At 52.0% G+C, this 21,850-nt stretch overlaps 1 protein-coding gene across 1 annotated transcript; it reads left to right on the top strand.

Annotated features, from left to right (window-relative positions):
- The first annotated feature begins 56 nt into the window (after window positions 1–56).
- Window positions 57–15,724, top strand: CDK20 (cyclin dependent kinase 20). The gene is made up of 8 exons (XM_075324554.1): window positions 57–215; window positions 762–875; window positions 3,545–3,733; window positions 3,825–3,946; window positions 4,174–4,236; window positions 4,306–4,429; window positions 12,958–13,113; window positions 13,268–15,724. The coding sequence occupies exons 1-8, from the start codon at window positions 141–143 to the stop codon at window positions 13,445–13,447; spliced, it is 1,023 nt and encodes a 340-aa protein (XP_075180669.1). The 5' UTR covers window positions 57–140; the 3' UTR covers window positions 13,448–15,724.
- The last annotated feature ends 6,126 nt before the right edge of the window (window positions 15,725–21,850 follow it).

Raw genomic sequence — 21,850 nt, 5'->3', positions numbered from 1 at the left:
ATGATGCACAGCGGCATCCCCCCAGCGGTCACATGACGCTGCTACCTCCCGTCTGCTGTTGCTAGGCAACCCGCCGCCTCACTCCAGCCAGTTCCTCGGGCCTGCGATCCGGTCGGCCCAGGTCGGGCTCTGTCGGGCGGATGGAGCAGTACAGCCTGCTGGGTCGGATCGGAGAAGGGGCTCATGGCATCGTGTTCAAAGCCAAACACATAGAGGTGACTAGAATAGGAGGAGGTCATGTGATATTGATTAAGGAGGAGTGGGGCACACACTGAATTAAAGGGGTTCTCCTGATAGATATAGGTCACGTGATAGTGATGTGTCACATACTGGGGGTGTACTTATTTAATAAGGCAGGTGAACGCTTTCCCTCTAGGGCGCAGCAAAATGAACTAGAAAGGTGGCGTTGTCATGGCGATATCATGGCCTGAAAAGGTGGACCCCATCGAATATAGGGGGCACAGCGCCGGATCGGGCGTTATTAGCTAAAATACAATAATCCACACAAGGACTCCATTAGGCAACATTGTTTTGTAATAAATTGCAGTAACCGACGTTCACCAGCGTGAGGCGCTAGAGCCCCTCGCAACGCCGGGTCCTGAAGAGAAATCCTATAAAACGTCGCCCCCATCAATATCCCATAGAAGATCCCGCAGGAAACAGAGGGTTAATCCTCAGGAGACCATTCATGCCCATGTACCACCGCGCTCGTGGCAGCCTTGTCCACGTGTCTGATGTTTTATGTTGTTTGATATTTTCAGACCGGGGAAGCTGTCGCTCTTAAGAAGGTGGCTCTGCGGAAACTGGAGGAAGGTATCCCGAACCAGGCTCTGAGGGAGATCAAGGCCCTGCGCGAGATCGAGGACAATCCGCATGTGAGTCCGGGAGTACACATCTACTGTCATCATATGGGATGTATGCTCACCTCCTCCGCCACTGCGCATGTGTATTACCCTCTGCCTCCTCCTCAGCCCTCTGGTGTTACCTCGGTCTCCCTCCTCCTCCTCAGCCCTCTGGTGTTACCTCTGTCTCCCTCCTCCTCCTCAGCCCTCTGGTGTTACCTCTGTCTCCCTCCTCCTCCTCAGCCCTCTGGTGTTACCTCTGTCTCCCTCCTCCTCCTCCTCAGCCCTCTGGTGTTACCTCTGTCTCCCTCCTCCTCCTCCTCAGCCCTCTGGTGTTACCTCTGTCTCCCTTCTCCTCCTCAGCACTCTGGTGTTACCTCTGTCTCCCTCCTCCTCCTCCTCCTCAGCCCTCTGGTGTTACCTCTGTCTCCCTCCTCCTCCTCCTCAGCCCTCTGGTGTTACCTCTGTCTCCCTCCTCCTCCTCAGCCCTCTGGTGTTACCTCTGTCTCCCTCCTCCTCCTCCTCCTCAGCCCTCTGGTGTTACCTCTGTCTCCCTCCTCCTCCTCCTCCTCCTCAGCCCTCTGGTGTTACCTCTGTCTCCCTTATCCTCAGCCCTCTATTGTTACTTCTATCTCCCTCTTCCTTGACCCTTTGGTGTTACCTCTGTCTCCCTCCTCCTCGGTCCTCTGGTGTTTCCTCTGTCTCCCTCCTCCTCGGCCCTCTGGTTTTACCTCGGTCTCCCTCCTCCTTGGGCCACTGAGTGACCTCTGTCTTTCTCATCCTCAGTCCTCTGGTGTTACTTTCGTCTCCCTCCTACTTCTCGGCCCTCTGGTGTTACCTCTGTCTCCCTCCTCCTCCTCCTCCTCAGCCCTCTGGTGTTACCTCTGTCTCCCTCCTCCACCTCCTCCTCAGCCCTCTGGTGTTACCTCTGTCTCCCTCCTCCTCCTCCTCCTCAGCCCGCTGGTGTTACCTCTGTCTCCCTCCTCCACCTCCTCCTCCTCAGCCCTCTGGTGTTACCTCTGTCTCCCTTATCCTCAGCCCTCTATTGTTACTTCTATCTCCCTCTTCCTTGACCCTTTGGTGTTACCTCTGTCTCCCTCCTCGGTCCTCTGATTTTACCTTGGTCTCCCTCCTCCTTGGGCCACTGAGTGACCTCTGTCTTTCTCATCATCAGTCCTCTGGTGTTACTTTCGTCTCCCTCCTACTTCTCGGCCCTCTAGTGTTACCTCTGTCTCCTTCCTCCTCTTCCCTTTGGTGTTACCTCCATCTCCCTCCTTTTCAGCCCTCTGGTGTTACCTCTGTCTCCCTCCTCCTCCTCGGCCATCTGGTGTTACCTCTGTCTCCCTCCTCCTCCTTGGCCCTCTGGTGTCACCTCAGTCTCCCTCCTCCTCCTTGGCTCTTTGGTGTCACCTCAGTCTCTCTCCTCCTCCTCCTTGGCCCTCTGGTGTTACCTCTGTGTTTCTCTTCCTCCTTGGCCCTCTGGTGTCACCTCAGTCTCCCTCCTCCTCCTTGGCTCTTTGGTGTCACCTCAGTCTCTCTCCTCCTCCTCCTTGGCCCTCTGGTGTTACCTCTTTCTCCCGCCTCCTCCTCAGCTCTCTGGTGTTACCTGTCTCCCTCCTCCTCCTCGGCCCTCTGGTGTTTCATCTGTCTCCATCCTCCTCCTTGGCCCTCTGGTGTTACTTCTGTCTCCCTCCTCCTCCTTGGCCCTCTGGTGTTACCTCTGTCTCCCTCCTCCTCTTTGACCCTCTGGTGTTTCCTCTGTCTTCCTCTGCCTCATTAGCCATCAGGTGTTACCTCTGTCTACCTCCTCCTCGGTCCTCTGGTGTTACCTATGTCTCCCTCCTCCTCCTTGGCCCTCTGGTGTTTCCTCTGTCTCTCTCCTCCTCCTTGGCCCTCTGGTATTACCTCTGTCTCCCTCCTCCTCCTCAGCCCTCTGGTGTTTCCTCTGTCTCTCTCCTCCTCCTTGGCCCTCTGGTATTACCTCTGTCTCCCTCCTCCTCCTCGTCCCTCTGGTGTTACCTCTGTCTCCCTCCTCCTCCTTGGCCCTCTGGTGTTTCCTCTGTCTCCCTCTTCCTCGTCCCTCTGGTATTACCTCTGTCTCCCTCCTCCTCCTCGTCCCTCTGGTGTTTCCTCTGTCTTCCTCTTCCTCCTTGGCCATCAGGGGTTACCTCTGTCTTCCTCTTCCTCATTGGCCCTCTGGTGTTACCTCTGTCTCCCTCTTCCTCGGCCCGCTGGTGTTTCCTCTGTCTTCCTTGTCCTCTTTGACCCTTTGGTGTTACCTCTGTCTCTCTCCTCCTCGGCCCTCTGGTGTTACCTCTGTCTCCCTCCTCCTCATTGGCCCTCTGGTATTACCTCTGTCTCCCTCCTCTTCCTCGGTCCTCTGGTGTAACCTCGGTCTCCCTCCTCCTCGGCCATCAGGTGTTACCTCTGTCTACCTCCTCCTCGGTCCTCTGGTGTTACCTCTGTCTCCCTCTTCCTTGGCCCGCTGGTGTTTCCTCTGTCTTCCTTGTCCTCTTTGGCCCTCTGGTGTTACCTCTGTCTCCCTCTTCCTCGGTCCTCTGGTGTAACCTCGGTCTCCCTCCTCCTCGGCCATCAGGTGTTACCTCTGTCTACCTCCTCCTCGGTCCTCTGGTGTTACGTCCATCTCCCTCCTCCCTCTTTAGCAGCAGTGGGTCCATTCCTTTCCTCTTCTGTATCTGTAGGTAGTGAAGCTGAGGGAGGTTTTCCCGCATGGCACCGGATTCGTCCTAGTCTTCGAGTACATGCTCTCCGACCTGTCTGAAGTCATCAGGAACTCTGACCAGCCGCTCACCGAAGCCCAGGTGAAAGGTTACACGATGATGCTGCTGAAAGGAGTCAAGTTCTGCCATGAAAATTCCATCATGCATCGGGTTAGTAAATGCGACCATTATACATAGTGCTGGCTCTAGGGGGCAGTCCCCGAATACCAATTACCCAGAATCCTCTGCCTTATTCTAACAGGACCTGAAACCAGCAAATCTGCTCATCAGCGCCACCGGGCTTCTCAAGATTGCAGACTTTGGGCTAGCGCGAGTCTTCTCCAATGACAGGGGGCGTCTGTACAGTCATCAAGTGGCCACCAGGTCGGTCAGAGCTAGTCAACCTGTAACCCTCCATCTGTTCTAAACTACTACAACTTGGCAGGACATGCTGGTGGTTGTAGTTTTTGCTACTGCTGAAGAGCAGCAGATTGTCAGTTAATGCAAAAAGCAGCACATAATATGTAACTGTCTCTTTAAGTGTGTCGTTACTGGTATACAGGCCTCCTTCAGATGATATTTTTTTTTCATTATTTTCGTACTTTTTCCAGATGGTACCGAGCTCCTGAGCTGCTGTATGGGGCCCGCAAGTATGACGAGGGCGTAGATCTATGGTGAGTGGCCCGTGCCTGGTCCTGTATACATCTCTGGTAGACGTTTGATAACTCTGCTCTCATCTCTAGGGCCGTGGGCTGCATTTTTGGGGAGCTTTTGAACGGTTCTCCCCTATTTCCTGGAGAAAATGACATTGAGCAACTGTGCTGTGTCCTTCGAACGCTGGGGACACCTAATGTGAAGATGTGGCCGGTGAGTACTTCACCTAAAGCGGGCTTTACACGCTACAACATCGCTAATGCGAACTCGTTGGGGTCACGGAATTGGTGACGCACATCCGGCCGCATTATCGATGCCGTTGCGTGTGACACCTATGAGCAATTTCTTCATCGTTCCTTATGGGAGACCCAGACCATGGGTGTATAGCTTCTGCCTCCGGAGGACACACAAAGTACTACACTAAAAGTGTAGCTCCTCCCTCCGAGCATATACACCCCCCGGATGACAAATCCAACCAGTTCAATGCTTTGTGTTCAGGAGGTCACACACACACATGCATTTTCTGATTTTTGATTTTTAATTTTTTGATTTCAAAGATTTGGAAGAAAAGCGGGTCCAGTCTGGACTCCCGGCATGTCCCTTCTCACCCCACTGTGTCGGCGGTGCTGTTAAGGTTGACTTTACAAGGCTGGAGCCTTACATGTCGCGCTCCTTCACCATCCCCTGGGGCTCTGGCTTGAAGTGGGAGCCATCACGGTTCTCTCTGCTTGCAGGAGACCGGTCTCCATCCGCAGCCCTGTCAGGATCCTGCCGGACGGAGCGTTTACCCCCCCCAGGGACATGGCCCTGCGTCTCATAAGCTAAGTATTGAGACGTTATTCAGGTGTCCCTTGTACATTTATTGAGGGGGGAGTGTGTTTGTTAACTTTGCTGTGATTTCCGGCCGGTTCTCTGGGTTTTTCCTGAGAACCGCGCCAAGGGTGCCTGCTCGTCGGCCGCTTGTAAAAATCGAGGCCCCGGCTTCAGTTGCGGCCTACTTTCGGTTTCAGTGCCTCTGCATGTCAGTCATGCAGAGGAACAGTGCGGCTCCGCCCAGCGGCTGTTCAGCACAGGGGAGGACACTCCTCACTGAGGAAAGATTCCCTCCCCTGTATACCTCATTTGCCCTCCGGAGCCCGCTCTCAGAGTAGGCCCCGCCCCCTCTCCTCGCTCCGGCGCCATTTTATCAGCGTTCTCAATGCTGCATTCCACATTGTGACAAATGGGGGCCTGGGCTGGGGGATCTGGAGGGCACTGAGATGTCTCTATGTTAAACAGTCTGGCAAATCACAACCTCCGGTTGTGCAGTTGCTTATACAGAGAGTGGAAGGCAGATGTTTCTTCTCTGCTGAGGGTCATTCTGGACAGAGCCCCCACTTCTGCAGCATGTCTCACATCAGAGCAAGGCTGCAAGGCTGTTCTTACTATGCACTGCATGTAGACTCGTACTGCCTGTACCGAGCACATAACCACATTGTGATGCTTGCTCTAACATAGTGGTCCCTCAGCCTGGAAGCTCATCAGTGGTCCCTCCGGCTGTTCCGGCTCTGGTGGCTGAACCCCCGGTTTGAGTATAATCCCTCTCTCCAGGGGACAGCTGTCCCGGACTCTGCTGAGCATGCATCAGCCCCTTTCTCAGGGCGCTTCTGCTGCTACGGCTTGCTCAGCAAGGCTCACAGAGGATTCTTCATCTGGTCTCAGACCCCGTCCTCCTAAAACGGAGACACAGGTTCCCCTTCCTTCCTCGTCCCGCAGCTCTGATTCACGAGCTGACTTGCAGGACGAGGAGGATGCCTTTACTAGGGGCTCGGACGCTACTTCATGTACCATTGATCTGTCCGAAGGTGACGCAGATGCTAATGATTTGATTGCGTCCATTATATTTGTACTGGACCTCAATCCGCCAGTATCAGAGGAGCAACCCTCTCTGGCAGAAAAGCATCTGTATACCTTAAGAGAACAAGGAGTGTGTTCCTTAACCACTCCAGTTTTTCAGCCACTGTGACCAGGCCCAGAGCCCGTCCTGACAGACGCTTCCCAAAGCATGGTTCTCATGACTGTTTTCCCCTTCCACCAGAGGTGGTCAAGGAGTGGGCTCATTCACCAAGGGTGGATCCTTCGGTGTCTAGACTTTCAGCCCGGACTGTTGTATCAGTGGCTGACGGCACCTCTCTAAGGATTCCACTGTCCGCCAGGTTGACCTTCTGGCCAAACCTAAATATGAGGCGGCAGGGGCCTCGTTCTCCCCATCTTTTGCAGCAGTGCGGCCTCTCAAAGCCATCTCTGCTTCTCTGGAGGAGATGCATTCCCTCACCAGGGACTCTATGCCCGAAATGGTTGCCTTATCTTCCAGGCTTTAGTCTTTTCATCCTATGCCATGTCTGCCATGCTGGAGACTGTCACCGCACTGCGGTGGCCTCGGCTACTTCCCTCGCTATCCGCAGGCTCCTGTGGCTTCGAGAGCGGAAGGCAGATGCTTCTTACGAAGTTCCTTGCTGGGCTCCCTTTTGCTGGGACCAGTCTATTCGGGAACAGCTGGATGAAATTATTAAGGAAGCTTTTGGCAGGAAGAGTACTTCCATGCCACAAACCCCCAGGGCAGGAACCAGTCGAGGTTTCGTTCCTTTCGTCCCTCTAACTGGTCGTCCTCTAAGCCCTAGGCCTCGTCCACTAACTCAGCCAGGGTCCGTAAACCAACTGGCGCATGAAGCCGCGTCCTCAGAAGTCCGCAGGAGCTGCTGCCTCCAAGGCAGCCTCCTCTTGATTATCTGGCCGCGCCAGTAATGGCCTTGGTCGGTGGCAGGCTCTCCCAAATAGAGGCAGTAGCTCAGTGGTAAAGCTGCTGCCTTTGAAACAATGAACTCACAGCTCCACGAGTTCGAGTCCCGGCCGCCCCGAAAATACAGAGCCGATGATAATTTAAGCTTGGGCGACGTGTGGTTCCAACACGTCTTCGATCAGTGGGTGTGGGATACCATCCCCACGGCTACAGAATGGAATTCTATCCAGCCCGCCAAACAGATTTTTTTTCTGTCACCTCCCCCCTGCTCCAAGGCCGCCGTCTTCTCACAGGCCGTGGCATTCTTGCAGGCCAATGGAGTAATTGTACCAGTTCCCGACTGGGAACGGTTCTGAGATTTCTACTCAAATCTCTTCCTAGTCCCCGAAAAGGACGGTGCCTTCCGACCTGGATCTCAAGCTTCTCAACAAGCATGTTCAGGTGCGGCTTTTTTTGCATGGAGTCTCTGCGATCAGTCAATGACCCAAGGAGATTTCTTAGCATCCAGCGACATCAGAGATGTCTATCTGCATGTGCCAATCGCAGTTTCACACCAGCGTTGGCTACGTTTGGTAATCGGAGAGGGACATTTCCAATTCGTGGCTCTCCCCTTCGGGTTAGCCACGGCCCCTCGTGTATTCACACGGCAGCAGTGGTTGCGGTTCTGCACCTCCAGGGGTTGGCAGTGATTCCTTTCCGGGACGACCTTCTAGTTAAGGCTTCATCCAGTGCAGACTGTCAGCGGAGTGTCGCGCTCACTCTCGCTACAAGTCCACTCTGACCCCGACCCAGGAACTTGCGTACCTAGGGATGCAATTCGAGACTCTGCTGGCACTTGTGAAGCTGCCCTTAGTCAAACAGCAGTCCCTCCATCTGGCGGTTCGCTCTCTGCTGAGGCTCCCCCGTCATTCCATCAGGCACCTCATGCAGGTGCTGGGTCAGATGGTGGCGTCAATGGAAGCGGTTCCCTTTGCCAGTTCCATCTGCGTCCCCTGCAGCTGGACATTCTCCGCTGTTGGGACAAGCGGCCCTCTTCCTTGCACAAGCTGGTGGCTCTGTCGCCACAGACTAGGAGCTCTCTTTAGTGGTGGCTTAGGCCCCTCTCTCTGTTCCGGGGACGCTCCTTTCTGGCCCCGTCCCGGGTAATTCTCACCACGGATGCCAGTCTATCCGGCTGGGGAGCATTGTTTCTCCACCACCGAGCACAGGGCACTTGGACTCCGTCCGAATCAGCCCTCTCGATCAATGTGCTGGAAATCAGAGCTGTGCTCCTAACTCTCGTAGCTTTTCACCACCGGTCGGTGGGCAAGCACATTCGAGTGCAGTCAGACAACGCGACAGCAGTTGCCTACATCAATCAGGGGGGGACTCGCAGCCGCCTAGCCCTGTTGGAAATTCAACGCATTCCGCAGTCCACATCCCAGGCGTAGAACACTGGGAGGCAGATTATCTCAGCCGTCAAACCGTGGACAGCGGCGAGTGGGCCCTGCGTCCGGCAGTGTTCCCAATCTGCCACAAGTGGGGCACTCCGGAAGTTATCTAATGGCATCCCGGCACAACAACAAGGTCCCGGTTTACGTGGCTCGCTCCCACGATCCTCAGGCCTTGGCGGCGGACGCGCTGGTTCAGGATTGGTCCCAGTTCCGTCTGACCTACGTGTTTTTCCCCTCTTGCCCAGAGTCCTGCGCAAGATCAGGATGGAGGGCCGTCGGGTCATACTCATCGCCCCAGACTGGCCCAAGCGAGCTTGGTTCCCAGACCTGCTCCGTCTGTCCGTAGAGGTGCCGTGGCATCTCCCGGACTGCCCAGACCTTCTCTCACAAGGTCCGTTTTTCCGCCAGAATTCTGTGGCTCTCAGATTGACGGCGTGACTCTTGGGTCCTGGATCCTTACGGCTTCAGGCATTCCTTCCGAGGTCATCTCCACTATAACTCAGGCTCGGAAGTCTTCCTCGGCCAGGATTTACCACAGGACTTGGAGAATTTTCCTGTCCTGGTGTCGCTCTTCCGGCCATGCTCCTTGGCCGTTTTCCTTGCCGACCATCCTGTCCTTTCTACAGTCCGGTCTGCAGCTAGGACTCTCCCTCAATTCCCTCAAGGCACAGGTCTCGGCTCTATCAGTGTTGTTCCAGCGGCGTATCGCCCGACAGGCCCAGGTGCGCACCTTCATGCAGGGCGCATCTTACATCATTCCGCCTTACCGGCGGCCTCTGGATCCCTGGGACCTTAATCTGGTCCTCACGGTCTTACTGAAACCCCCCTTTGAGCCTCTTAGGGAGGTTTCGTTGTTTTGTCTTTCACAGAAAGTGGCCTTTCTGGTGGGCTTAACTTCTCTCAAGAGAGTCTCTGATTTGACTGTGCTCTCTTCGGAGTCACCCTTTTTGGTTTTTTCACCAAGACAAGGTGGTTCTCCGTCCGACTCTGGGGTTTTCTCCCTAAGGTGGTGTCTCCTTTCCACCTTAACCAGGACATTTCATTGTCTTCCCTTTGTTCGGGCCCTGTGCATCGCTTTGAGAAAGCGTTGCAATGCTTTAGATTTGGTGCGGACGCTCTGGATCTATGTGTCACGCACCGCCGTTCTTAGGTGGTGCACCTCTCTTTTTGTGCTGACCACAGATCAGCGCAAGGGTCTCTCGGTTTCTAAACCGACCCTAGCTCGTTGGATTAGGTCGGCCATATCAGATGCCTACCAATGTTCTCAGGTGCCTCCCCCGCTGGGGTTCAAGGCGCACTCGACCAGAGCTGTCGGTGCCTCTTGGGCTTTCAGGCACCAGGCTACGGCTCAGCAGGTCTGTCAGGCTGCCACTTGGTCTAGTCTGCACACCGTTTCGAAGCACTACCAAGTGCATGCTCATGCTTCGGCAGATGCGAGCTTGGGCAGACGCATCCTTCGGGCGGCTGTCGCCCATTTGTGAAGTTAGGTTTTGCCTACTTCTCAGTTTCTGTTTATTTCCCACCCATGGACTGCTTTGGAACATCCCATGGTCTGGGTCTCCCATAAGGAACGATGAAGAAAAAGAGAATTTTGTTTACTTACCGTAAATTCTTTTCTTATAGTTCCGACATGAGAGACCCAGCACCCTCCCTGTTGCCTGTTGGCAGTTGTTGTAGACAGAGGTTCCGGTTACCGGATTTTTTACTCTTCCTCTACTTATGGGTGGATGTCCTCCTTCAGCTTTTGCACTAAACTGGTTGGATTTGTCATCCGGGGGGTGTATATGCTCGGAGGGAGGAGCTACACTTTTAGTGTAGTACTTTGTGTGTCCTCCGGAGGCAGAAGCTATACACCCATGGTCTGGGTCTCCCATGTCGGAACTATAAGAAAAAGAATTTACGGTAAGTAAACAAAATTCTCTTTTTTGCATCTTCGCAAAAACGTGCAAAATCGCTCATCGGTGACATGGGGGTCCATTCTCAAATATCGTTACTGCAGCAGTAACGAAGTTGTTCCTCGTTCCTGCGGCAGCACACATCGGTCCGTGTGACGCCGCAGGAACGAGGAACCTCACCTTACCTGCGTCCCAGCCAGTGCGGCCACAATGCGGAAGGAAGGAGGTGGGCGGGATGTTACGTCCCGCTCATCTCCGCCCCTCCACTTCTATTGGGCGGCGGTTCAGTGACGCTGCTGTGACGTCACTGTGACGCTGAACGAACCGCCCCCCTTAGAAAGGAGGCGGTTCTCCGGTCACAGCGACGTCGCAGGGAAGGTAAGTCCGTGTGACAGGTCTGGGCGATGTTGTGCGACACGGGCAGCGATTGGCCCTTGTCGCACAACCAATGGGGGCGGGTACGCACGCTGGCGATATCGGTACTGATATCGCAGTGTGTAAAGCGGCCTTTAGACTTGGCCTTTTTACTGGTCTAAAAGGTGGTATTGCCATTTCATGAAGTATACAAATCAAAGTGAAGAGGGGGTTAATGCCGCGCATCAGCCAAAATGAAGATGTAGCACGTTGATGTTATAAACGTATTCTTTTATTCCATCGGTCTACGCGTTTCGAGGATATACCTCTTCTTCAGGACCAGTGCATCAACATAGTATACTCTAGTATACTATGTTGATGCACTGGTCCTGAAGAAGAGGTATATCCTCGAAACGCGTAGACCGATGGAATAAAAGAATACGTTTATAACATCAACGTGCTACATCTTCATTTTGGCTGATGCGCGGCATTAACCCCCTCTTCACTCTGATTTGTATGCACATCCACGTGGGGCTGCAGCAGACGCCTTCATGCTATGCTCTATCAGTGGTTGCGACTATCACAACCTTTTCAGGTGAGTGTATTTTACCTGATCTACCTCACTGATCTGTTGGTATTACACTATCAGCGCTCCTTATTTTTCAGTTTATACATTTCATGAAGTAAGGATGATTGGTGGAGTCCAACCCTGACTAGTACAGAGACTAAAGGGGCCACACCACTGTGGGATAGCGGGAAACCAGGGCCCCCAAGCTGACCCTCAGACTACGGGGCCCTGTGCTATCTATATTGTCAGAGATACCCCTAATGGTGGGCATGACTGATTCTCCTTCCAGGCCCTGCTCTGACCAGCCCTAATCATATACCCCCTCCCCAGGGGTTGCCGGGCAAGGAGTGTAATTTAACCCACAGAAATAGACAAACGGGAAACCAAAACTGTCACACAGCATAAACACACAGAGGTATAAGACAATAAGAGACAGGAAGGAACCAATAAAAGGATGGGTATATTCCACAACAACTCCAAGCACAGGCTACTCTCCAGCAAATCTTGGACATCACAGCACACAGACCAACACAGCAGCAACTATAGTCGGCATGGGAGGAAGATCTCCACCAACCTAAGTATGAGAAGAGCAGATGTGATAGGCTTCTTTACAACATGTGATTTGACATGTACCTCTTACTAGCCTGTCTATTAATGAGCACACAGCTGGTCGACGCCCGAGTCTGCCTGTGTAGATCAGAAACACCAGAGAAACCATCAGGCGGCGTGTCAGATTCTGCAATGTGAACAGCGTCTGGTGCTGCCATGACAGTAGGTGACGTTTGTGTAAAACTCCCTTCAATCTTCCTCCAGCATAGTGGTACCCTCGGTGACCTGGAGCCGGCCTCATTCACCTAAATGGATCTGTACGCTTCACAGAGGTGGCCCTGAGCAGGAAAGACTTCATTCTCAAGATTGGTGATCGGCCCATGGGATGGGCCCCCTCCCATCATAACCTGATGCATAATCCATGACTTAAAGGGAATTTATCACGACATCTGAGAGCAGCATGACGTAAGGGCAGAGATCCCGATTCCAGCGATATGTCACTTACTAGGCTGTTTACTGCAGTTTTCATAAAATCACATTTTCTCTTCTGCAGATCTAATAGTTCTCTGAATGCTCAGCTCTGTATAACCCCGCCCACATCACTGATTGGCAGGCAGAAAGCTGTCAATCAGTGTTGGGGGCGTGGCTGGACTACCTGGCATCAGGTTTACTAGTCCTCTAGTAATCATCTCCTGCTGATAAACAGTGATCTTATAGCAAGCAGCTCAGTAAATGACACGTCGCTGGAATTGGGGTGTCTACCCCCTCATTATACTGCTCTCAGATTAGGTGTGACCAGAATCCCTCTAATGAGACAGGAATACCCCTTTAAGTGGTCTTGGAGGCTGCAATGAAATTTCAATATCTCAATGATCATTGATTGCAGTTATGGTTATAAGACTTAAAGGGACTGATTGACACCCTATTGGGGCTTTTTGTGTCCCTTATTTCCATGTGAACTGTGTAATACCGCTTTTCGCCTGTGGTGGCGCTGCAGAGTAAGTATTACCTGATTCACACTTATTGCTGGGCAAACTCTTAAAAAAGGCATCCTTCATAGCGGAGAACCCCTTTAATTGTCTGTTTGCCAGCTCTATATCCGATGATGACGTCTTGGAGTCAAAATCGGATGTGATCGATTTTTTTTTCTTTTCTCACTGCAGGAAATCGCAGATCTCCCAGATTATAATAAGATTTCTTTCAAAGAACATCGTCCTCTCCCCCCGGAGCGCATCGTCCCCGACACCTCTCCGGAGGCTCTGCAGCTCCTTATGCGCTTCCTGGTGTATCCCTCCGGCCAGAGGATCCGAGCGGCGGAAGTAAGTGTTTTCATCTGTCATACATATGACCATGCAGATTGGGGATCGATTAACCCCTGCATGGCTGACTGACCATCAGTGAGTTACCTCCGACCACTTACTCTCGGTGGGATCGTCCCATCGTGATCAATGCCCTATCTCCATTCTCTTCCAGGCTCTTCTCCATCCATATTTTTTTCGGGAGCCCCTTCCTGCCCATCATTCGGAGCTGCCTATTCCCCAAAGGGGCGGAAGAAGAAACCGACAGCTTCAGAGAGAGTTTCACACAGAAGAACCGATATCCGACAGCCTGCTGGACCCCGGACTCTTGACCGACTACCTTCATGGTCTCTGATTGCAGCTCAGGCCTCATCTGTGGTTCTCGGGACTCTTCATTTTAAGACTTTAGGTCGGAGATCCTATAAGGGGTTAGTGCAAGTTCTCATTAGGCCATTGTATAGGTAAAACCTTACTGATTGCCGGGGATCTCAACGAGCTCAAGTACCCCTTCACTCTGGCCACATGTCTGGTCTCCTGAGCAGCTACCTTCATGGTTTCTGACCACTGCTCAAGCCTTGTCTGCGGGTCTCGGGACTCTTCATTTTAAGACTTAACGTCGAAGATCCTATAAAGGGTTAGTGCAAGTTGTCACAACGACATTGGACAGGTAAAACCTTACTGATTGCCGGGGGTTTCAGCGACCTCAAGTACTCCTGAGCAACTACCTTCATGGTTTCTGACCGCAGCTCAGGCCTCGTGTGCGGGTCCCGGGACTCTTCATTTTAAGACTTAAGGTCGGAGATCCTATAAAGGGTAGTGCAAGTTGTCACAACGACATTGGACAGGTAAAACCTTACTGATTACCGGGGGTCTCAGCGACCTCAAGTACCCCTTGACTCCGGCCACGTGAATGGGCTCCTAAGCGACTACCTTCATGGTTTCTGACCGCAGCTCAGGCCTCGTCTGCGGGTCTCGGGACTCTTCATTTTAAGACTTCAGGTCGGAGATCCTATAAAGGATTAGTGCAAGTTGTCACAAGACCATTAGATAGGTAAAACCTCACTGAATGCTCAGGGTCTCCACGACCTCAAGTACCCCTTGACTCTGGCCACATGACTGGACTCCTGAACGACTACCTTCATGGTCTCTGACCGCAGCTGGAGTGCGGGTCCCGGGACTCTTCATTTTAAGACTTCAGGTCGGAGATCCTTTAAAGGGTTAGTGCAAGTTCTCATTAGACCATTGGGTAGGCAAAACCTTACTGATTGCCGGGGGTCTCAGCGACCTCAAGTACCCCTTGACTCCGGCCACATGACTGGACTCCCAAGGCCGGTTTCACAGATCCGGCTTTTCGCCGGATTGCCGGATGCGGTACACGCCAGTACAGTGTATACAGTACAATGGCAGCGCCGCAACTTCCGGGTCACATGTTCCGGTCACATGACGGCATGTGACTGGCGCTTGTCGCGCTGCCATTGTACTGTATACAGTGTACTGGAGTGCGCCGCATCCGGCGAAAAGCTGAATGTATGAAACCGGCCTAAGCGACTACCTTCATGGTCTCTGATCGCAGCTCAGGCCTCGTCTGCGGATCCCGGGACTCTTCATTTTAAGACTTAAGGTCGAAGATCCTATAAAGGGTTATTGCAAGTTGTCATAAGGCCACTGGATAGGCAATAACTTGCTTGTTGCCGGGGGTCTCAGCGACCTCGAGTCTGAGGTCCTTAAATGCCTGGCCAGAGTAGAGTGGTGGCCGCACACATGTAGGGTCACTAATAATTGTTTATGGGACCGAGTGGGGCAATGATTGTCACCTTCTCGGGGTCCTATGGATAGGTGGTGACTTGCTGGTTGCCGAGGGTCTCAGTGACCTCGAGTAGGAGGTCCTGAAATGCCTGGCCAGAGTAGAGCGGGGGCCGCACACGTGTAAATTCACTATTGATTGTTTATGGGACTGAGTGGGAACTAAGGGTCACCTTCTCGGGGTCCTATTGATAGGTGGTGGCTTGCAGAGGTGGAAATAACCATTTTCCGAGCCGAGCAATGGTCTGGGACAGGTAGTGGGGGTCTCGTTTTCATTCCTGGACTCGTTATCAAACTGTTCGTCTATGTAAGAGACATTCACAGCTGTGGAGGCGCTGGCTTCATTTCTTCACTCCTCTCCCTTTCCATGCTGCGGGCCCGGGCAGGGATGGGCGCAGCACAGCGGGTTATCTGGGTGCCAGAGATAAGGAGTGCTAGTCAGTCACTCCGGGCTCAGGGGTGTGTGGGGAGCTCGATGTCTCAGCACTTTGTGTGACAGACACACACACAAACAAAAAAAAACTTGACAAGGACACGAGATGTACTGCGGCACTTAACTCTTACCCTGCCAGAGTCCATGCTGCGCTCATCAGGAGTAATAAACCCCCCACACCGCGGCGTAACCCTTTCAGATCCGAGAGACGTTAGCGGAGCGCCGCCACGTAGGTAAATCCCAGAAGGGAGGCATCATCGGAACTGCTGACTTTTATCTCCCAGAATGTACAGATAAGTGTGAAATGAGCGTACGAGTGTGTGTAATCACGGAAGGCAGTCCCTAGTACAGCAAATCTACAAATTTGCATTTTTCACAAAATAAAAGCGTAAATCTGGTTCACATCCTTTATTGTTGTATGACATTGCTGGGTGTCGGGGAACACTGTCGACATTTCAGCTCCTTCGCTCTTGAAGAGATGTCTTGTTTGCAGTGTGTGGTGCCCCCTGCACCATCCTGCTGTGTGTGTGCACTTCCCTAATGGGGAAATGTAGGGTCAAGTAAGGTAAAGCTAAATATACAGCTCTACTTTCAAACCTCCAAAAAAAAGATGGGGCATATCAAAATCCAGCAGCCCGATCCTGATTTTCCACAACGTGTCCTCAGGACATGGTCACCCCCCCCCCAAATACTCACAAATACTAGGTGGTTCCTATACAAGAAGTCCCCAACTAGGCCTTAAATTACAGAGGTTCTCCCACCAAAGACGTATCGCATATCAATAGTATACACCATACAATCCGATATACCATCGGATATATATATACTAGCTGTACTACCCGATTTAGCCAGGTTAATAACTGTTGTTAACAAAATAGAATGTATTAACATTCCCGGGATAGAATGTATAAATAGAATATATTAATGCCCGGGATAGTAACTGTCTCTCTGTTTCTCTCCCATTCTCTGTCTGTCTCCCCCTCTGTATATATCTCTGTCTCTCTCTCTTTGTCTGTCTGTCTCTTTCCCTGTCTGTCTCTGACTGTCTGTCTCTTTCTCCGTCTGTCTCAATCTCTTTCCCTGTCTGTCTATCTATCTCTGTCTCTTTCCCTGTCTGTCTTTTTCTCTCTCTTTCCCTGTCTGTCTCTTTCCCTCTGTCTCTTTCCCTGTGTCTGTCTCTTTGTCTATCTCTTACCCTGTTTGTCTCTTTCCCTTTCTTTCCCTGTTTCCCTGTGTCTGTCTCTTTGTCTGTGTCTGTCTCTTTACCTGTGTGTGTCTGTCTCTTAACCTGTCTCTCTCTTTCCCTCTCTTTCCGTCAGTCTGTCTCTTTGTCTGTGTCTGTCTCTTTCTGTCTGTCTCTTACCCTGTCTATATCTGTTTCTTACTCTGTCTGTGTCTGCCTCTTTCCCTGTCTGTGTCTGTCTCTTTCCCTGGCTGCATTGTGACATGCCAACATTCCATTTAAGGGCGTGGCTGCGCATTCTTCTGAAGTTCTGGCTGCACTGTGGCTCCGAGCTCCATTCGCTTTAATGGAGGCAGGTTTTTTGGTGAATAACTGTAAAGTGCAGGGTTAAAATTTCCCCTCAAAACATAGCCTATGACGCTCTCGGGGTCCAGACGTGTGAGTGTGCAAAATTTTGTGGCTGTAGCTGCGACGGTGCAGATGCCAATCCCAGACACACACACACACACACACACATACATACACATACACACATTCAGCTTTATATATTAGATATCCATACAAGGCGTCTCCAACTAGGCCTTCAATTAAAGAGGTTCTCCCACCAAAAACGTATCACGTATCAATAGTATATACCATACAATCCGATAGATGAGGGTCCCACTTTCATCTGCCTGGAGATCGAGACCCTGCACTACAAGGAATGGCGAGGAGTTTGAAAAGTTGCAGGGTGTATGGAAAAATCGGAGCCGCAGCTTTCCACCGACATCGCCGTGTATCTTCCAGACCCCACCACCCCCCTATGGTTCATCTGAACCTTCATCGCTGAATTATCCGAGTACAGCTCCGCAGGACTATGGGGGGCTCAGTTGGTGCCATATATTGAGTCCTCGCTCCTGCAGCCTAAGTTGGCAGCCGCTTCCTCAATCGGCAGGGACCTTTCCTAAATAGGCAACACCTTGACCCCGGCCGCTCAACCCGAAAATCTATTCTGCGTAAGGACAGAACATGGTCCGTTTGGTGATCTGGTTTTAACCCATGCAAGACTTTTTTCCCCTATACATTTTCATGGGATAAGCAGCATCTGGTATCCGCTTATGTCCCTCCATTCATTCAGTAACACGCTGAATGGACGGGATTGTGCACAACGACCAAAGCATGGAGGCGGGAACTGCACATGGATAAGGCGGCTTTCACACATCAGTTTTTTGGCATTAGGCGCAATCCGTCAAAAAAACTGATAAGACGGATCCGTCGAAAAAATGGATCCATCGCATCAGTTTTTTCTCATCCGTTTCTTCCGCTTTTCGACGGATCCATTGTGATACTGAGCATGCTCGGTTTAAAAAACACAATCCGTCCCTGTATTGCGTTTTTTGCCGTATTACGACGGATCCGGCGCCCATAGGCTTCCATTATACAACACCCCGGATGGCGCCGGATCCGTCGGCGTCCGTTTTTTTTTGTTTTTCACCAAAAAAAAACTTTACTTTTTCACTTTTTATTTTTTCTTCAGGCACAAACCGGATTGTGCCTGATGCGACGGATCCGTTGCAGATTGTGACAAAACTGATGTGACGGATCAGGCAAAAAAACGGATCATTCTCATTTTTCGCCTTCCGGCGAGAGAGGGTTTTTTTTTTTTTTTTCTTTCCAGAAGTGAATGTACATACGTTCTGGGCATGCCCACAAACAAAAAACTGATCCGTCGCCTGATTCCGTTTTTTTACGGATGGCGACAGATCCAGCGGCCATAGGCTACCATTGTAAAAAAAACGGACAGTGCCGGATCCGACGCAATCCGTTTTTTTTTTGCCGGACACAAAAAACGTTGCATGCTGCGTTCCTTCCGGCTGCTGCACAGACACATTTCGCCGGATCCAGCGCACGCCAGATCAAAACGCAAGGCCATGCGGCACAATCTGGCCCAAAAACAACACTATGAGGGAAAAACTTATCCGGCGCTGGATCAATTTTTTTTTTTTTTTCCAAAAAACACCAGATTCCGCATGATGGCAAAAAGTGATGTGTGATGGTGCGTCCTGTCCGGCTGCACAGACAACTTTTGCCAGATACGGCGCATGCCTTATGAAACGCAAGGCCATGCGGCACAATCCGCCGCTAATACAAGACTATGGGGAAAAAACTGATCCGTTTTATCCGTTTTTTTGCCGGATTGTGCCTGATGCCAAAAAACTGATGTGTGAAAGCAGCCTAAGGCTCGTATAGGGCGTTGTTCACACATCTATGTTGGCCATGTAAACTAGGGTGCCTATGACTGTGGGATGCACTTATATAGTGCTGACTAATCTAATAGTATAGGCGTCTGCACACAAGACTGTGTGAACAGCGCCCTATTCCATGCATTACCGTGTGCAGTTTCCCCCTCCATGCATTACCTTGTGCAGTTTCCCCCTCCATGCAATACTGTGTGCCGTTTCCTCCTCCATGCATTACCGTGTGCAGTTTCCCCCTCCATGCAATACTGTGTGCCGTTTCCTCCTCCATGCATTACCGTGTGCAGTTTCCCCCTCCATGCAATACTGTGTGCAGTTTCCCCTTCCATGCATTACCGTGTGCAGTTTCCCCCTCAATGCAATACTGTGTGCAGTTTCCCCCTCCATGCATTACCGTGTGCCGTTTCCCCCTCCATGCAATACTGTGTGCAGTTTCCTCCTCCATGCATTACCGTGTGCAGTTTCCCCCTCCATGCAATACTGTGTGCCGTTTCCCCCTCCATGCATTACCGTGTGCAGTTTCCCCCTCCATGCAATACTGTGTGTAGTTTCCCCCTCCATGCAATACTGTGTGCAGTTTCCCCCTCAATGCAATACTGTGTGCAGTTTCCTCCTCCATGCATTTCCGTGTGCAGTTTCCCCCTCCATGCAATACTGTGTGCAGTTTCCCCCTCCATGCATTACCGTGTGCCGTTTCCCCCTCCATGCAATACTGTGTGCAGTTTTCTCCTCCATGCATTACCGTGTGCAGTTTCCCCCTCCATGCAATACTGTGTGCCGTTTCCCCCTCCATGCATTACCGTGTGCAGTTTCCCCCTCCATGCAATACTGTGTGTAGTTTCCCCCTCCATGCAATACTGTGTGCAGTTTCCCCCTCCATGCAATACTGTGTGCAGTTTCCCCCTCCATGTATTACCGTGTGCAGTTTCCCCCTCCATGCAATACTGTGTGCAGTTTCCCCCTCCATGCAATACTGTGTGCAGTTTCCCCCTCCATGTATTACCGTGTGCAGTTTCCCCCGCCATGCAATACTGTGTGCAGTTTCCCCCTCCATGTATTACCGTGTGCAGTTTCCCCCTCCATGCAATACTGTGTGCAGGTTCCTTCTCCATGCATTACCGTGTACAGTTTCCCCTTCATGCAATACTGTGTGCAGTTTTCCCCTCCATGCAATACTGTGTGCAGTTTCCCCCTCTATGCAATACTGTGTGTAGTTTCCCCCTCCATGCAATACTGTGTGCAGTTTCCCCCTCCATGCAATACTGTGTGTAGTTTCCCCCTCCATGCAATACTGTGTGCAGTTTCCCCCTCCATGCAATACTGTGTGCAGTTTCCCCCTCCATGCATTGGTCGGTAGGAGTATTGGCACCTGTGCATCCTCCGCTTTTATCAGGGGTTGCGGTATCGGTCAGTGCATTAGTTTCCTAAGCATAGTCCTATAATATAAGTGTGCAGGTTTACACATCAACACCATAATGCAGTATATACAGCATGTACAGCCTGTACGCTGCTCCCTACCCAGATTACATGGCAGCCTGTAGTCTGCAGGACAAAGACCAAATCTTCGAAATACCAACAGTCTAATCCACCCGGCCTCTAATTGTATAAGGGTACCTTCACACTTAGCGATGCAGCAGCGATCCGACCAGCGATCTGACCTGGTCAGGATCGCTGCTGCATCGCTACATGGTCGCTGGTGAGCTGTCAAACAGGCAGATCTCACCAGCGACCAGTGAACAGCCCCCAGCCAGCAGCGACGTGCAAGCGACGCTGCGCTTGCACGGAGCTGCCGTCTGGAAGCTGCGGAGACTGGTAACTAAGGTAAACATCGGGTATGGTTACCCGATGTTTACATTAGTTACCAGCGCACAGCTGTGTGTGCAGGGAGCAGGGAGCCGCGCACACTGAGCGCTGGCTCCTTGCTCTCCTACCATAGCTACAGTACACATCGGGTTAATTAACCCGATGTGTAATGCAGCTACATGTTCAGAGAGCAGGGAGCCGCGCACACTGCTTAGCGCTGGCTCCTTGCTCTCCTAGCTGCTGTACACATCGGGTTAATTAACCCGATGTGTACAGCAGCTACATGTGCAGAGAGCAGGGAGCCGCGCACACTGCTTAGCGCTGGCTCCTTGCTCTCCTAGCTGCTGTACACATCGGGTTAATTAACCCGATGTGTAATGCAGCTACATGTGCAGAGAGCAGGGAGCTGCGCACACTGAGCGCTGGCTCCTTGCTCTCCTAGCTGCTGTACACATCGTGTTAATTAACCCGATGTGTACAGCAGCTACATGTGCAGAGAGCCGGAGCCGGCAGCACAGGCAGCGTGAGAGCTGCAGAGGCTGGTAACTAAGGTAAATATCGGGTAACCACCTTGGTTACCCGATGTTTATCTTGGATACAGCTTACCTCAGCTGTCAGACGCCGGCTCCTGCTCTCTGCTCGCTTCATTTGTCGCTCTCTCGCTGTCACACACAGCGATCTGTATGTCACAGCAGGAGAGCGGCTTTGAAGAAAACGAACCAGGGCTGTGTGTAACGAGCAGCGATCTCGCAGCAGGGGCCAGATCGCTGCTTAGTGTCACACACAGCGAGATCGCTAATGAGGTCACTGCTGCGTCACAAAAAGCGTGACTCAGCAGCGATCTCGGCAGCGAGCTCTCTGTGTGTGAAGCACCCCTAACTAAAGCAGACTCAAGGCTGATAACAGAGAACAATAGATTAAAAGAAACAACTTAGTATATATAGATCAGAAAATGGTACGCTCTAGAGATGTGGGGGTCTGTCCCGTCCCCCCCTCGGGGGCTCGCTGTTGGGTTCAGCACGGAGAAGGTTAATTGTGATGCGGCAGCACTGGGGCTGTCCTCTGTGGCGAGGCTGGTGGCCGGTCCCTTCTCCTCCCTGTTGGCTGCTCGGAGGTGATAAGATGCTATCTGATTCTTAAGAGACAAGTTTGGCACAGACTGACATCAGTTACACAGAGGAGGGAGTTGTGGTGATGAGAGGAGGGAGCGGCGGGTGAGCTGCAAACCCGGGAGAAGCCGGGGGTCCGGCCGTGCCCACTATCCCTGCGTCCATCAGTATACCCTGTTATTACATATCC

The sequence above is a fragment of the Anomaloglossus baeobatrachus genome, chromosome 9 (assembly GCF_048569485.1).
Source record: "Anomaloglossus baeobatrachus isolate aAnoBae1 chromosome 9, aAnoBae1.hap1, whole genome shotgun sequence".
NCBI classification, from domain to species: domain Eukaryota; kingdom Metazoa; phylum Chordata; class Amphibia; order Anura; family Aromobatidae; genus Anomaloglossus; species Anomaloglossus baeobatrachus.
Note: the sequence above shows the minus strand (reverse complement) of the source record. Positions and strands in the feature narration are given on the sequence as shown.

Excerpts from the sequence above, each read along its gene's own strand:
- CDK20 (XM_075324554.1), top strand. The coding sequence starts at position 141 with ATGGAGCAGTACAGCCTGCTGGGTCGGATCGGAGAAGGGGCTCATGGC. Across the intron at positions 216-761 it reads TCAAAGCCAAACACATAGAG|ACCGGGGAAGCTGTCGCTCT; the intron begins GTGACTAGAATA and ends TGATATTTTCAG. Across the intron at positions 876-3,544 it reads AGATCGAGGACAATCCGCAT|GTAGTGAAGCTGAGGGAGGT; the intron begins GTGAGTCCGGGA and ends CTGTATCTGTAG.